This window comes from Lolium rigidum, chromosome 6, assembly GCF_022539505.1.
Source record: "Lolium rigidum isolate FL_2022 chromosome 6, APGP_CSIRO_Lrig_0.1, whole genome shotgun sequence".
Lineage (NCBI taxonomy): Eukaryota > Viridiplantae > Streptophyta > Magnoliopsida > Poales > Poaceae > Lolium > Lolium rigidum.
This window is the reverse complement of record NC_061513.1, coordinates 261,791,037-261,806,457: the sequence shown is the minus strand read 5'-3', so window position 1 is coordinate 261,806,457 and position 15,421 is coordinate 261,791,037. Positions and strand designations below refer to the sequence as shown.

Below are 15,421 nucleotides of genomic sequence, written 5' to 3'. Positions count from 1 at the left end.
GTGTCGATTGCACGCATCATGCTCAAGGAGATGTAACCTGTTGTTTGGTGTATCGGTTTGTCATTTTCAACCCATCATATTTCTACATATCAGGTTAGTGTACCAGTTGATATCTTTAATATGCAGAATTCTGCACTATTATTTTGGGTGTGATATCACTCTTTGATCTGCTCTTAATACATTATCAGATGACAGTTGGAATCGTTTCCTCAAATTTCACTAAGAAATCTCAAAGTTTTCTTTTATTTATGCTGATAGAATTGATAAGCTTTTTCATTGCTGCACCAAATTTTAATCCCATAGAGCTTCATGATGTTGTTTATCCCCTGACTGTGAGCACATATGACATTTTTATTTTGCGTTGGCACTCATGAGTGATTTGTTGTCTTACAGGTTAAGGGTAGCCTACTAATATTAGTTATATTGTCGTATCTTCAGAGAAGCTATGAGCAGCATACTTCATTGTCAGCTCGAAGAGAGGGCCATCCAACGACTTCGCGATGTTGATTCCTTCGGTGTTGAGGTAATCTCTATCTACATAGCTTATTTCAATGTGATTGTTAATTATATATACTGCATATTTACTCAACTGAATCTCACTCTTTTAGTTCACATTCGAGTACTTTCTCTGCAATATTCCAGACCGATATTGCTCTTACAAGTCCTCTTCGAAATTTATTGAAATATTGTCTTTGTTGTTTGATTTTTCAGAGATGGTTGGAGTTAGGGGGCGCCCAAATTATTCACCATGTTTTCCTTTGTAACTTTGGAATTTTGAACATGTCTTTATTGCAAGGGAACACCATGTCAACTACGGTTAGATGGTCACAGAAAACAGTTGCAATTGCAGCTTCATTATTAGCGAGCTAGGCTAATATGAGCTCTGGCAAACTTACAGGTATGTATGGAGTGATGAGACAGGGAGGGTGCCGAAACTGGTTTTATTCGGTTCTTGGAACTGATACTTTCATGTTTCATAACTTGGCATTAATGATTATCTACCTGTTGTTTTACTTGCAGCTATGTTTTTGAGGAATCATTCAACGCGTTCACGAGATTGTATGGTTCGTTGTTACTAGCTATGTTGTTGAACTATACTTTGTAACTTTATATTTTCCATACCGTCTGCCTTGCTATTTTAATTCTGTAATTATTTGTTTCATGTAGACATGAAGTGATGAACAATAGTTGACACTTGAAATGCCTATCTTCGTAGAGTACCTTGCTATTTTTATTCTGCAATCATGTATTTCACATGTTGCCTGACGATCTCACGTGATGCGTCAAATAGAAGACATAAGGGATAGCAAGTTTGCTACACATACCTTGAAAATAGTAATGCGCAGGTAAACTATGGACTTAATGGTGCATTTTGATTCCTGCCTGTTGCCTAGCACTTCATTTTATTTGCGAAAATTATTTATCCTCTGACAATCTTTCACTCTTCGGAAATTGTTGCAGCTAAGTCATCCCAATGATTTAGTGTTCGCAACAAGCTTGCAAGAGTCCCAACTCTCGGTTGAAGGAACTCAGCAAGAGTCAGATTTTCCTAGCCACTACAAGATGTAAGTGTCCTTTTTCTGATGGTGGAATTATTGTTCTTCTTGTACTTCCCAGGCTTGCATACACTAAGTAGATCATTCTCTTCATATGACGTCCGTTTTTTTTGTTCGTGTACTCTCCCTCTGTACGTGGGAAAGGGCGTTCTTATGCCTGAGTATACGAAGATATATTTTGAAGTTGATGTGCATTTTTTTTCAAGCCTTATGCTCCGTGTTCTCTAATTTTGTTCCTCGGGTTTTTTTTTCTTCTCTGCATTGAAGTAATGGCACTATTGTGGAGCCTTATTTTGAAGTAATGGCTAAGGTATGCATTGAATAATAACCAGTTTTGACAAGGTATTAACTTGTCAATTGATAAGGTATTAACTTGTCAATGCCTACGTATTGTAGACTAGGGTTTCATTGGAAGTAGAGGGCAAGTAGATCTCGAAGATTTCAGCCGAAAAGTACTCGACGATTAAGAAACTAGGGTTATGTTGACAATGGATTTGATCATCTCTTTGTCCCTCGACCCCCCCCCCCTTATATAGGAGGCGGAGCCGAGGGATTCATCATACACAAGTTACAGAGTCAGGGAGGGTTTCTAACCCGTCCCGTAAAATTACAAGTCTTTATATTTCTAATACAACTCTAACTTTCTTTAATGTTAACTGGGCTTCCGAACTTCACATTCTTCGACTTGTGGGCCTTCAGTAAACCCCGGGTACCATCTTCGGCAAGCCCATTGGGATGCCTATGTCAGTAGTCACTATTCACAGACTACAAGAATACTCAGGTTTCTTGGTGCAATTTAGATTTAAAAAACATCTATCTTACTTCATAACCGTTTAGTAAAAATGTTTTGCCATTACTGCTTAGAGTACTACTGCCAGGCTTTTCTGAGATAGGTTGGTTGGTAAACTAGCCTATTATGACATTTTGCTTTAGCTTTGTTTCTGTAACTCATTGCAGGTCACCTTCACTGCCTTCGCCTTTCACAGGGATGATTATTCTCTTATGGTACCATTTGCCTAAATACCGAATCAGTAACTCCATACAAAGCTATATATAAGTATGGACTCCGATCCTACCTGCGGTGTTACCAATGCTTTCTGCATCGTGGCCAGGCTTTTGGTTCCAGTAAACAGCAGCTGATGTGAATGGCTCGTGGGTTGGCAAGCTAAACACGAAAGCAACGCAAACAACACATGACTATAACCATATTCTGGAATCGTCAGCGGGGGACGGGAAAACCCTAGCCGCCTTCGGGTCGCTCCCAGGCGACCCCGAGGCGACCGCGCCGCCGCTGCCAAGAACCCGCCCCGGCTGAGCACTCCACCCCCACCGCCACCGGAGGAAGCCGTCTCACGGCCGACGGCGACAGCGGGAGGTCTCCTCCCCCATACAATCCAAATCCCACCCACACCCTGCTCACACAACTCCCCCAGATCCTGATCTCGAGTTCTTGACTCCATGGCCTCCGCCGTCCTCGTGCAGGCGGGCACGCGTGGATTGGCCGCCCTCCCGTCAACGCATCCACGATGCCGCCGTGCTGCCGCGGCCTCGCCTGGCTTCAGCGCCGACGCGCGCCACTGACCTCCTGCACCGCCTCGTCCCCAGGGGTTCCTGGCCCTCGCGCTAGTGGGGGTTGCGCGTGGCTACTGCCTCGCCTCGACCCTGTGGAGGAGTGGCACGACCCTCTGGACCTCGCGCCGCGGCTTCACTGCCCCGACCTCCACCTCATCCGTACGCCCCCTCTGCTGCTCCTATACGGCATCGCCGACGCCAATAGCGCCCTCCACCACCGCTGCTGCCGGAGGAAACCGTCCCACGACGGTCGGCGCCAGCGGGAGATCTACTGATTCGAGACCATGCTGTTGTCCTGCATCCTCTGCCCGGCTGAGCACGGCGCCCTCAAGTCATGCGCTCGCCGTCGACCGCTTCTGTTCATGTGAGCTCCATCATGCTAGTTGCGCGCTCCTGGGGAAACCCGTGCTCACGCGTGAGCAGACCGTGGCAGCGCCTCCTGGCGTCGCTACCCTTGTTGAAGGCGTGGTCTTTTGGAGCCGCTTCTTTGCTACCTGCTCCCTGCCAGGGCTCTGCGTTGGGCATTTGGGTGAGGTCCGAGCGAAAGCTCAGCAACGACGGTGCCTGCGGGCGTCGTTAGCCTTCTTGAAGGCGTCGCATTGGACTGCTACTCTTGCTCCTCGTAGGTCAGGTGCACGATGAACGGCCAACAGTATTGGTTCCGGTGTGAAATCCCACCGATGATGGCGCCATTGGTGTCATTCTCCTTGTTGAAGGCATCGCGATGAAACCTCGCGCTGCTCGTCTGGCCAAACTTGGGTGTCTTCGGCGGCAAAGCCAACCCTCGCAGTGCTACCATTTGGTAGCATCTTTCCCATTCTCGATCTGCTGTGAAAGCTCAAGTGGTGATGGCCGATGACACGGTGCCGAGCTGCGTGTTCCTGTTGCAGTCTTACTTGATCGGTACCTTTGATGGCGGAAGTGTCACTCCTTTCCCCGCAAGTGCTCTTTGTCGTCCCTATGGCAGAGCCGCTGGCAAGGTTCGTGAAGTCTGGTGAAATTTCGTCCTTGCAATGCCCTTCGAAGGCATTGCTAACTTCTCATCTGAAATGTCGTCTCGGCGGAGCATGGCCCTTCGACAAAGCAGACGACACTCGTTGACTAGAGCGGCTCCGGACCGCCAACCTGTGGATGACCGCTTATGTGCAGGTGGACTGGCGTTTGCAAGGTCGCGATATCGCGATATACCCCTCGACTGTGTTTGGTGGCACTTCTCTGTCCCTGTGTCTGTATGTAGTCTCCTCTTTTAGTCGACGAACATGTAGTGTTTATGTCGACCTCCTCTTCCACAAGATAACATACCAGTCGCTGATAGTTACAGGTTTACAGCTCCACAATTCTTCAGTCTTTCTGTGGAACAGAAGAGAGCACACCCAGCCTCTCTTTTCACTCATATTTCTTCAGCACGGCAATCTCACTCAAATCTATGCAATTGCTACAACAAATAATATCGCCGCTACTGAGACACTGGAGACAGAAGAAACATACCAACGGCTGGATCCATGCATGGTTGATATTACCCATCCTCAAGTAGCTATAGTTCCTCGCTTCTCTCTTCTCGCTGCACCCTCTCGCTGACGCCCATCACGCCGTGCAAACGGGCTCTAGCACCTCTCAACGCGTGGAAGCTGCTCCGATGCCACCCTCCGCCCCAGCCCCTCACGGCGCCCATGCTCAGTTGCTGACAGAGATCGGCCTTTGGGGCCGCAGAATAGACGGCGAGATATCCGCGAGGAATACAGGCCCGGCATCGCCTGCCGCCGCCACTACCACCTTTGTCCCCCATCCGCATCTTCCTTACGAAGACCATTTCCTTTCTCAGGATTCCTCAGTTTTCTACTTTTCTCTTCTCTGTTCTTTTCGTTCTTGCCTCGGAGTCATGAAGAATAGAAAATGTTACTGTATTACGATTACCTACATGTGGAACAGGGCTGCACCAATTTCCGTGACCCGTCAAGCCCATCTTCAACCAATATTTGAAGACTACTTCTACTACTGAAAGTTGATAGAAATATAGATCAACACCACGCAAACACAATTAGGTCTTCACATATAAATCTTACGCAAACATTTAACTAGACAACGTTCTCAACAGATATAGGACCACGGGCACGGCGTGCCTCCGCGCCTATGCCTCCTAGTATATTTTTAGTGATGGTGGTATGTTCTTACTAGCTATTTGTGATTGCATACTGCAGTTTCTGATTGGACAGCATTCCAGCAATGTTGTCTTAGTAACTGTTGATACTACTCTGAATGTTTGGTAAGTATCTGATGGCAGAATATTGATCCAGACTCCAGAGTACCATGGTCAACTGATCATTAAATCTGAAATTGTCATGATCTGGACATGCAGTGCTGTCATTGTTCAGTGAATCATCATGTAATGTGTCGATTTGGTAATACTTTGACTTGCACCTCCCTTTATATTGAATCTTAATCAAGTGAAGTTTCTTCATGTGCCTATGCTAGTCAATTTGGTGGACTTGTCCATTTCTGGACTTGACATTCCTTCTAGCACCTGTAAGATAAGCTCTGCTTGAGAAAAATAAGTACTTTTCTAGGGCCGGATAGCATTTTTTGCATGTCAAGCTACCACATACTAAGTAATTATGCAAAAAATGGCTACTACATAAGTAAGCAGACATCATTGCACTGAATCTAGAGTTCTAGACGTTAGATGGAAGTATACCATATAATAGATGGAGCGCAGAAATACTTGTGATACTTATAATGGCAAGGATGAACTGTCTTTCAAGTTTGATTGACCCATGTTACATGCGCACCAGAAGAATTTTAATCGAGATGTTTGATTATAGTGCTTTCTGAAATACTCAAGTACGGAGTACATAGTTAGTGTAGCGTGGTCTAGCGAACTCTTAGTTAGTGTAGAGAGAAGAAAAGAGGACGAAGGGAGAAAAAAAAACATGTTGCAACCTAACTTACAACTCATATGCACAAATCGCGATGCAATCAAACGGTGTAGGAATCGATTGAGGATGAATTAGTTCTCAGCTAGCTAAGAACTAGAAAATCACATAACAATATGTGTTAAACTATGTCCATGTTGAAAGAGCTTCTGTGCAGCGCCGGAGATGAGTCTATTTTGGGTAGTAGAAGTGAGGAATTTTAGATTCGGTATTAAATTTTGGATATTTGCATTTTCTTTCACTATATGCATATTTAAGGAGGAGCTGGGTACCCCTCATATGTACCTCTCCGTTTCATGAGACTTGTCTCAACTTTGTTTAAATTTAGTACTTACTGAATAGTGTAATTCTTTTAACGAATGACTAAATAGTGTTAATGCATCTAAATTAAAATAAAATTAAGACAAATTTTACGAGACAGAGGGAGTATGATTTTCGTCTGCCTTGCCCTTTAGTTTAAGTTGTTGAGGCATGCGACATGGGCGATCTTTTGTATTGTTCTTGTAGGTTTAGTAAGGTGGCTTCGAGGTTAATCTTTTGTATTGTTTTTGTAAGATTTTGTGAATAATCTTCTTTGGATGCAGAAGCTGGGTGATATTTCCCTCATTTAAAAATAAATACGACATGGGCGATGTATAGGCATTGCCCGCCACAGCCTATGTATACATGCAAACGCTGCAGAATTGGCCCGTCTAATCCGAAAGCTGGCCCGATTACTGACTTCATGGGCCGAAGGAAGCCTCTTCCGCACACAAGCCCGATGCACTGTCACGTGACGGTCCTACCAAACCAGCCAGCGACTTGCTCACCGGCCGGACAAAATCGGCTCGCGCGCCGCCTCCTGGATCTACCGCCGCGCGGTGGTCGCCGGCAATCATGGCGCGGACTCGGCTGGTCAGCGGTAGCTCCACGAGCACGCCGGGCAAAAAGCCAGCGGACCGGAGGCGGCCGCTCCACTTCGCCGCCTTCCTGCTGCTCGCCGACGCCGCGCTCGTCGCCCTCATCATCGCCTTCGTCCCATGTCCGTTCGCACCTGCCCCCCTCTCCCTCCCTCGGCAGCTATCACTTGCTCGCAGCTCACCGCCGTGCCGTTGCTTCCGTGTGCAGATACCAAGATCGACTGGGACGCCTACATGTCCCAGGTAGTACCTGCGATCGACTAACGCAAGCTCGTTTTTTTTTCCTCTCTTGGGTGGAGAGCTTCGAATTCGGGTTCAATGCGTGAGGTTCTGAGTGTTGCTTTTGGTGTGGAAGGTGGATGCGTTCCGAGAGGGGGAGAGGGACTACACCAAGATCGAGGGCGACACGGGGCCTCTGGTCTACCCAGCCGGCTTCCTCTACGTCTACTCTGCAATCAAGTTCCTCACCGCCGGTCAAGTTTTCCCCGCTCAGGTCAACTCCCTCGCTGCTAAATTCGTCTCGGTTCTTCCGGCGTTGCATCAGTCAACTGGTTAGATATGCTGACAACGAGTTCTATTGCATCTGCAGATTCTCTTCGGCGTCCTCTACATTGTCAATCTGAGCCTTGTTATGCTGCTTTACGTCAAGAGTGAAGTGGTATGAGTGCGAAATAGTTCATGTCTTATTCATAATTTTGCTCTAGTTAGTTTTATACTTCCAAACCCAGAACAAATCATCTGTTTAGTTCCATGAATTTAAATGATTTAAAGGGGAATCCAAAACCGTCTCAGCGTTATTTTACCAGTAATCGAAATCGTTCCACGGGCAGCACTTTCGTGGAGCTGTTACCTCATATTGTTTCTGATCCCTCGCTGTTTCTTGACCATGACGGCAGCTTCCTTGGTGGGCTTTAGGTTTGCTTTGCTTATCGAAGAGGGTTCACTCCATCTTCGTGCTCCGTCTTTTCAACGACTGCGTTGCTATGACGTTGCTCCATGCTGCTATGGTTTTGATTGTTTATCACAAGTGGTACCTCGGTCTAATTATCTTCAGGTAATTATGAACTGCATGTATGAGTATGGCATTGGTCCATTATTCCCCTGAGATAACATAGCGCTGCTCACTAGTACATCCTTGTTGCTCACGATTAGTTGCAACACTCTTGCTGCAGTGGAGCTGTCTCTGTTAAGATGAATGTGCTCCTTTTCGCTCCATCTTTGTTTCTACTAATGCTCAAGGTATAGTATCACCCCACCATGATTTTTCCTTATGTCTTCTTATGCTACAAACTGTTAACTTCCTACGTTTTCGGTACAGGCCATGAGTATCCAAGGAGTCTTTGTTGCCTTGTTGGGAGCTGCAGGAGTACAGGTGTGTTTTGCTTTGCTTAATTCAAGTCATTTTAATTTCATTGGTACAAGTTGCTGAATGGTTTTCTTAGCACCATGTGTTAACCACATTTTGGCTATGCTATATTCACAGTTCCTTCTACCTGCCAACATGAGTTGTTCAGATATGACAAATGCAAAATGTTGCTATGCTAGGTCTTGCTTGTTTTACTTCAAGTTATAGTGACATCTTCCAGTAGAGCATCATAAGGGATTCAGTTCACAATCTGTTAGACACTGCTGAATGCGATTACATATGCAGCAATTCTAGCATGTGTGATTTTATGTTTTATGATATTGCCATTTTACATGGAAATTATTGGTGTACTTGTTTTGGCCAAGGATAATAGTAATTTGTTTGTAGTGCTCTATGTTACTAGGGTAGTGGTTGGATGGTCAGGCGGATATGAAGTTTCCATATGTCTTTAATGCTTTGCATTTCCCTTCTCTAGGTTTTGTTGGGTATACCATTCTTGTTGTCACATCCTGTTGAGTACATCTCAAGGGCTTTCAATCTTGGGCGTGTCTTCATCCATTTCTGGTGCTTATACAATACCTCTTGAGCTTTGAACCATTTCGGTGCTATCATGATACCCAGTATATCGCACTCATAGCTTTGGCTTCATAGATTTATTGTTTACTGCATACGTAGAACTGTGATACCTCTTACCTGTTTTATTTTTTTCAGGTCTGTCAATTTTAAGTTTGTCCCTGAGAAGTTATTTGTGTCAAAAGAGCTAGCTGTTACGCTATTGATCTTCCACCTCTCTGCTCTTATGGTGTTTGCACACTACAAGTGGTTTAAGTAAGTATCAACATTAGGTATAATATGTTGCTAGGCTCATAGGAAAGATATACATGTGATAAACTCTCACGTTAACTGTCTTATCGATATTTGTACATTTTGACCAATCCTTCATCTGATAGTTGCTCTTTGTAATATGCTATTGTTACCTTTGTTGACAGGCATGAAGGTGGTTTGTTGCGTTTTGTGCATTCTAGATTTAAAGAGGCTACATCAATTCAACAGCTTATTTCCTGCAAGCCAGTAATGTCAAATCTCAGTAAAGAGCGTATGTTGACCGTAAAGTTTGCATTTTGTATTTTCACAACATTTGGAACTATTTCTTACCAGACTAATGAGATAACTACTTCAATACAGATATTGTAACTGTCATGTTTGTTGGAAACTTCATTGGCATTGTGTGTGCCCGATCATTGCATTACCAGTTTTATTCTTGGTAAGTGCTCTGCCACCACCATTACACAACAAGTGTAATAACAGTTCTTAGTAATCCTGTCCTGTTACCTATGAATGCTGGAAATTAAGTTTGTTCTTTCCATATATACAGGTACTTCTATTCATTGCCTTTTCTTTTGTGGAGAACACAATTTCCAACAGCAGTAAGGTAAGGCACGGCACCTCGTCTACATCATCTTTCCACCTCAAATTATAGTATGCTTGCTACTGTTTGAAGAAACCACCCATGGTCATGTTGGTAGGAATGCCACCATACCTCAGCTGCACCTTTTACATCCGTTTTCCGCCTTACCTCAGCTGCCATACCTGAGCTGCACCTTTTACATCCGTTTTCCGCCTTAATTTTATCATGCATGGTATCTGTTTGAATAAATCACTCTTAGTCATATTACTGTTTTTACCGGCATAGTCATGTTAGTTTTTTAATATAAGTTCTTATGTTCGTTGTTGTCGAAGATTATATGTGTTCCTTCAGTGGTGATTCCTTTTGTAGTATTCATACTTGGTTTCTTCTCTCATGGCATATCCTTCATTCTCTCAGGATCATTTTATTTGTTGGCGTGGAGCTCTGCTGGAATGTTTATCCTTCTACTACCTATTCATCATTGCTACTGTTGTTCTTGCACGTCTTCATCTTGTTTGGCCTATGGATTTCACCTGCTGAGTACCCGTATGTCAATAAAAAGGACAAGACAAACAATAAAAAATTGGGCAAGGCAATGTGAGGCTTCCCTGCAGAATATTTTGATCTTCTGATGTAGCAGTAGTAAAAACACTAGATACAACAGCAGAAAGGTCTTAAATCTGAAAAGAAGTACTTTGACACACTGTACTTTCAGACTTTTAGCATGCCTACACTTGGTGCAGGCCTAAAGTTTTCGAGGTGAACATCTACCCATACAAAAGACGCAACATGTCCATGTATATGGAAACGTTACCAACTATGGTGTTGTATAATCTTCTGTGTGTGTAGCCACTGTTGTTATACTGTTTTATTATTAACTCGAAAGTTGTTCTGAAAAATTATACTTTTTTTTTGCTCTTTGTTGTGGAAAACTACTGAAAGTTATGTTGTGTGAGAACAACTTTTCAACGCTGCCATAGGGATAGCAGCTCCCCACAACCTATAACTTCTCTCGCCCTCCCTTTCAAAAAATAAGACGAATCAGTATCTTCTATGTTTAACTAATCTTATACGTAGTAAAAGTTTAAACATTACCAAATCAATAAGAATGTCAATACCACCACAATACTCATAGTGCATTCATTTATATCGTAAAAAATCATATTTTTCTATATATATATCTGATTAAACTTTATTGACTATTTTTAACTGAATTGACTATTTTTTTCGACTTTTAACACAGAATTCAGTTAAGAGTACTCCGTATAAAAAACACAGAACAGCACTTTGCAAACGATCCCTTGGATTCCGATTCCCGGTATCCTTTGGATTAAGTGCCTCACAACTACGCGAGGCCGGGCATGTACCGCTTCGCGAAGAAGGTCTCGTCCCACGGCCTATATAACAACGACGTGCGCCATCGACGGTACCAGCTGCCAAACGTGATCCTCCAGCCGCACGTTCGCACGTATCCATGGCGACGACGGCGTCTCTGCCGTGCCTCATCTTCGACCACGGCGACGAGCAACGCGCCACCACGCTCTACAGCGTCTCGGACGGCGCGCGCCGTTCCTGCGAGGAGATGGAGGAGGAACTGCGCGGCAAGCGGAGCTGGGTGACCTCGCATGGCTGGCTCCTCCTCTAGGACCCGTCGACACTCGCCACCTTCCTGTGGGACCCGCGGGCCGCCGCCTTCGACGGCAGCAGCAAGTCCAGCAACAAGATCGCGCTCCAGGCGTGGGCCTCGCCGCCGGAGGCAGGTACCGGATGCGCGCTGTCCGGCGATCCCACGGACCCCGACGGGTTCACGTTGGTGGTCCTCGAGTCGTCGGACGACACGGCCCTGTGGTACTGCCACGCCGGCGGCACGCCGTCGCCGTGGGCCAGGCACGAGTACGACATCGGCGGCACCCGGGTGCCGTGGGACGAGACCTTCTTCGCGAAGCGGTACATGCCCGGCCTCGCGGCGTGCGGCGGCAAGTTCTACTGCGACGTCTCGTCGGACGAGTACGGCGTGCTCGAGTTCTCGCCGGAGCCGGCCTTGACGACCGTGAAGATGGCAAAGCCGGTCGTCATCGTCCCGCCGGGGCAGCGCTACTCCAAGCCGTTCGCCTACACGCTGGACCTCGACGGAGAGGTGCACACGGTGTGGATCTTCTTCTCGGACGCCGAGGCTGGCGCCGTCATCGACGTCGCCGTTTACAGGATGGATCTCGCTGGCAAGAGGTCCGTCAGGGTGGAGAGCATCGGCGACCGGGCCATCCTCGCCGGCGGCTCGAAGTGCTGTTTCGCGGGCTGGTGTCCGGCCACCGAGTCCGGGCTGCTGCCCAACGGCGTGTACTGGGTGCACCCGTCCGAAGGCCGCCTGTACGTGTACGATGTTGGCGCCAACACGGAGGAAGTGCGCGAGCTCGGTGAGGGTGCCGGAGAGCTCTCTCGCCTCCCGTTCTGGATTGTTCCCCGCATATAATTTGGAAAAGACAATCAGAACCTGGGCTCGTTTGTTTAATCCCCCAGGAGCAGGGATTGGTCTGGATTAAGACCGATCTTGGTTTTCCAGCCCGGCGAGTAAATATTTCCAGCGCAACAAACTTTAGGTGTTCGTTTACTCCCAGGCCTTGTTCGTTTTCATGGGATTGAATCCAGGTTTGGATCTAATCCAGCCTTAGATTGGGTTGATCCAGTCCTTCCACCCAAGCCCCACGGACCCTTGTCAATCCCTCCTTCACATTCCCACGTATATTTTAGTCATTCGCTTAAGCCAGGATACAAGTTTGATTTAGCCATGCTCGCTCCTTTGCCGCATCGTGGAAATTTTTCCACGCGTCTGGTGGAGATAATTTTTTTCAGACCAAGTTAGTGTAAGATGCTTGGATGTAACTTTTTTCCACAATCATTTTGATATATTATACGTTTTTTTTCCGACGTCGTATGCAAAAATTAATGCGGTTTTACCATTTTTCAAACTTTTTTTTGCAAAAAAGTGAAAATTCAAATTTATCAATTTTCCCTAATAGTAGGTTGCCTAACATACAGAAATCTTAAAAGATTTTATTTGAATTTTTTACCATTTTCGTTTATATTTTACAGACCTAAAAAAGGCGATCCGGGGGGGGGGGGGGGGAGGTGCGTGGGGAGGCAAAAAAACCTTTAGCACCGGTTCGTAACATGAACCGGTGCTAAAGGGTTCTAAAGATACGGCACAAACCGGTGCAAATGCCCCCTGGACGTCCAGACCGCACGAACCGGTGCTAATGACCCCTTTAGCACCGGTTCGTGCCAAATCCGGTGCAAAAGCTCTTTGGAGCAAAAAAACCAAAGCCCTTGTTTCTACTAGTGACTGCCAAACTCACGAGTTAGGCCTGCAGGATACACTTGTATACTTCACCCTCCATTTGTCCGTGTTTAGAGTAGACGGTGGCGTGGTTTTGGGAGATTATGCCGTGACAAAGAAACAAAATGGCGGGGAGACCGTCCGGGGAAAACCGTGTTGGACTTGGCGACATGCCGGAGCTTGGCGAAATGCCGATTCTACCGATGCTTCATCCTTTCGGTGATTCCATCCTAATCCCTCTCCAAATCTGATTCCCCCTTTTTCCTCCCTACATAGATTCATCCTCCAGGTAACTCCATTCTATTTCATCTCCAAATCTGACTCCCCCACATCGCTTTATCCCCTTCTCTCTCTTGTTCTTTTACTGTGTCCTAAGATCCCAACCCTCTCCAAATCTGATTCCCCCTTTTCCTCCCTACATCGCTTCATCCTCCTCGTAATTCCATTCTATTTCATCTCCAAATCTGACTCCCCCACATTGCTTTATCTCCTTCTCTCTCTTGTTCTATTTCACTGTCCTAAGATCCCAAGATAGTATTTTCAGAAACGTCTTGAAGAGGAAAATCCGATTCGTATGCACTGCTCTCTTTTCTGTCGTTGATGGTCTATGGCGGGCTTTGCCTGATCTCCATTCTCCTCTGAGTTCTCGTGTTATCCTGTGGTTCCCTTCTCCAATCAAGCATATATCTGCCCGAAGTTTCAACTTTCAGAGATATCAAATCCGTTCCCTGAACCTGCAGAAAAGGTTCATGTCGAAGAAGATTGTACAACCACCCGATGCGGCGGCCATTAGAGGAGGCCGACCTCCTGATGCTAGTCAGGGAGCTATTGTGGAAGACGCTTGCACCATGGCTGCTGCCACTTGAGATGCTCACACTGTTGTCCCCACTGTAGCTTTGAAGCTTGTCGGCTGGAATTGCCGAGGTATGGGAAAGGACCTCGATAGCTCCACCAAAATGGAATACCTTGCAAGGTTGATGAACTCCACGAGTGCGCAGATCACTTTTATTTCAGAAATAAGAACATCGAGGTACAATTCTTCACATCTTAATTCTCGTTTTAACACCGCCGGTAGCTTTGTGGTTCCGTCCAATGGCCGTTCAGGCGGGCTATGATTGCTTTGGTCTGATGAAGTGCATGTTTCTGTCAAATTTTGCAACCACTATATGATATTAGCGCTAGTTCTCAATAGAACTACTAATGTAGATTTTGCCCTGGCTTGCATTTATGGAGATCCTCATCATCGCCACACTAGAATGATTTGGGATCATGTTTTCAATTTTGTTAATGATAACTTAGGGAAGCCAGTAGTTTGTTTAGGTGATCTGAATAACATCATGTGCGATGTAGACACTACTTCTATTAATCCAAATAAGTACCGCATGCAGGCTTTCAATTCCTATGTCAAGCAATGTGGTTTGTTCGATTTGGGGTTTAGTGGGCCGGCTTATACCTGGACAGATATGCGTTTTTCATCTAGACCTATCTTTGAAAGGCTCGATCCGTGTATTGCTAATGCGGAATGGTGTGAAGTGTACCCAAACACTAATGTGTTTAATCTACCAATCATTCACTCCCTCAACGAGCATGCACCTATTCTTATTTCTACCCATTCCCAGTTTCATAGACCTAAACTTCATTTTTAATTTGAAAACTGGTGGACTTTTGAGGAAGACTTTCAGGGTATTGCAAAAAATGCTTGGGTCTCTTCAGTTAACAAACCTTTCCATGCTAGAACTACTAATCTTGCAGGAAGTTTAAAGAGGTGGTGCAAGAAGAAAAAACCTTTGCAGCAACAACTTGACAGTATTCAAAACCAGATCACAGAGATTCAAATGAAGCCGGTGCATCTCCAAGATCACTCCCTTCAGGCTAGATTAGTTTCCCAATACGAAGAAAGCTTGAGCAAGCTCACTGAATTCTATCGGCAACGTGCAAAAAAACACTGGGCAACCCAAGGTGATAGGAACACGTCCTTCTTTCACAATGCTATGCAAAAGCGTAAGCGTAGAAATCGTATTGTTTCCATTAAGGACAGTAATGGTAATGCTTTGTTTGACCCTGATGATATTGCAAAGGAGTTTGTTAATTATTTCAAGATTATTTTTTGCTCCTCTTTCCACTAACAATGACATGGCCAATTTACAAATAGCAATGCCACAAGAAACAAGCGACTTCACCAACTCGATCCCTGACAAGCAGGAGATATGGGAAATTCTCAAAGCCATGAAGAAGAATGCCTCTCCGGGACCAGATGGATTCAATGTGGGCTTCTACCTCTCAGCTTGGAGTTGGATAGGGGATGATGTCACCAATGTGGTAAGGAACTTTTATAATACAGGTATCATACCACCTC

General features: G+C 45.6%; 1 protein-coding gene across 1 annotated transcript; it reads left to right on the top strand.

Annotated features, from left to right (window-relative positions):
* Positions 1 to 6,870: 6,870 nt before the first annotated feature.
* Positions 6,871 to 10,516, top strand: LOC124665757 (dol-P-Man:Man(5)GlcNAc(2)-PP-Dol alpha-1,3-mannosyltransferase-like). Its single transcript, XM_047203140.1, has 13 exons — positions 6,871 to 7,079; positions 7,166 to 7,200; positions 7,313 to 7,450; positions 7,547 to 7,615; positions 7,854 to 8,011; positions 8,130 to 8,196; positions 8,276 to 8,329; positions 8,799 to 8,887; positions 9,035 to 9,151; positions 9,313 to 9,419; positions 9,509 to 9,587; positions 9,699 to 9,755; positions 10,149 to 10,516. The coding sequence occupies exons 1-13, from the start codon at positions 6,935 to 6,937 to the stop codon at positions 10,330 to 10,332; spliced, it is 1,299 nt and encodes a 432-aa protein (XP_047059096.1). The 5' UTR covers positions 6,871 to 6,934; the 3' UTR covers positions 10,333 to 10,516.
* Positions 10,517 to 15,421: the final 4,905 nt, after the last annotated feature.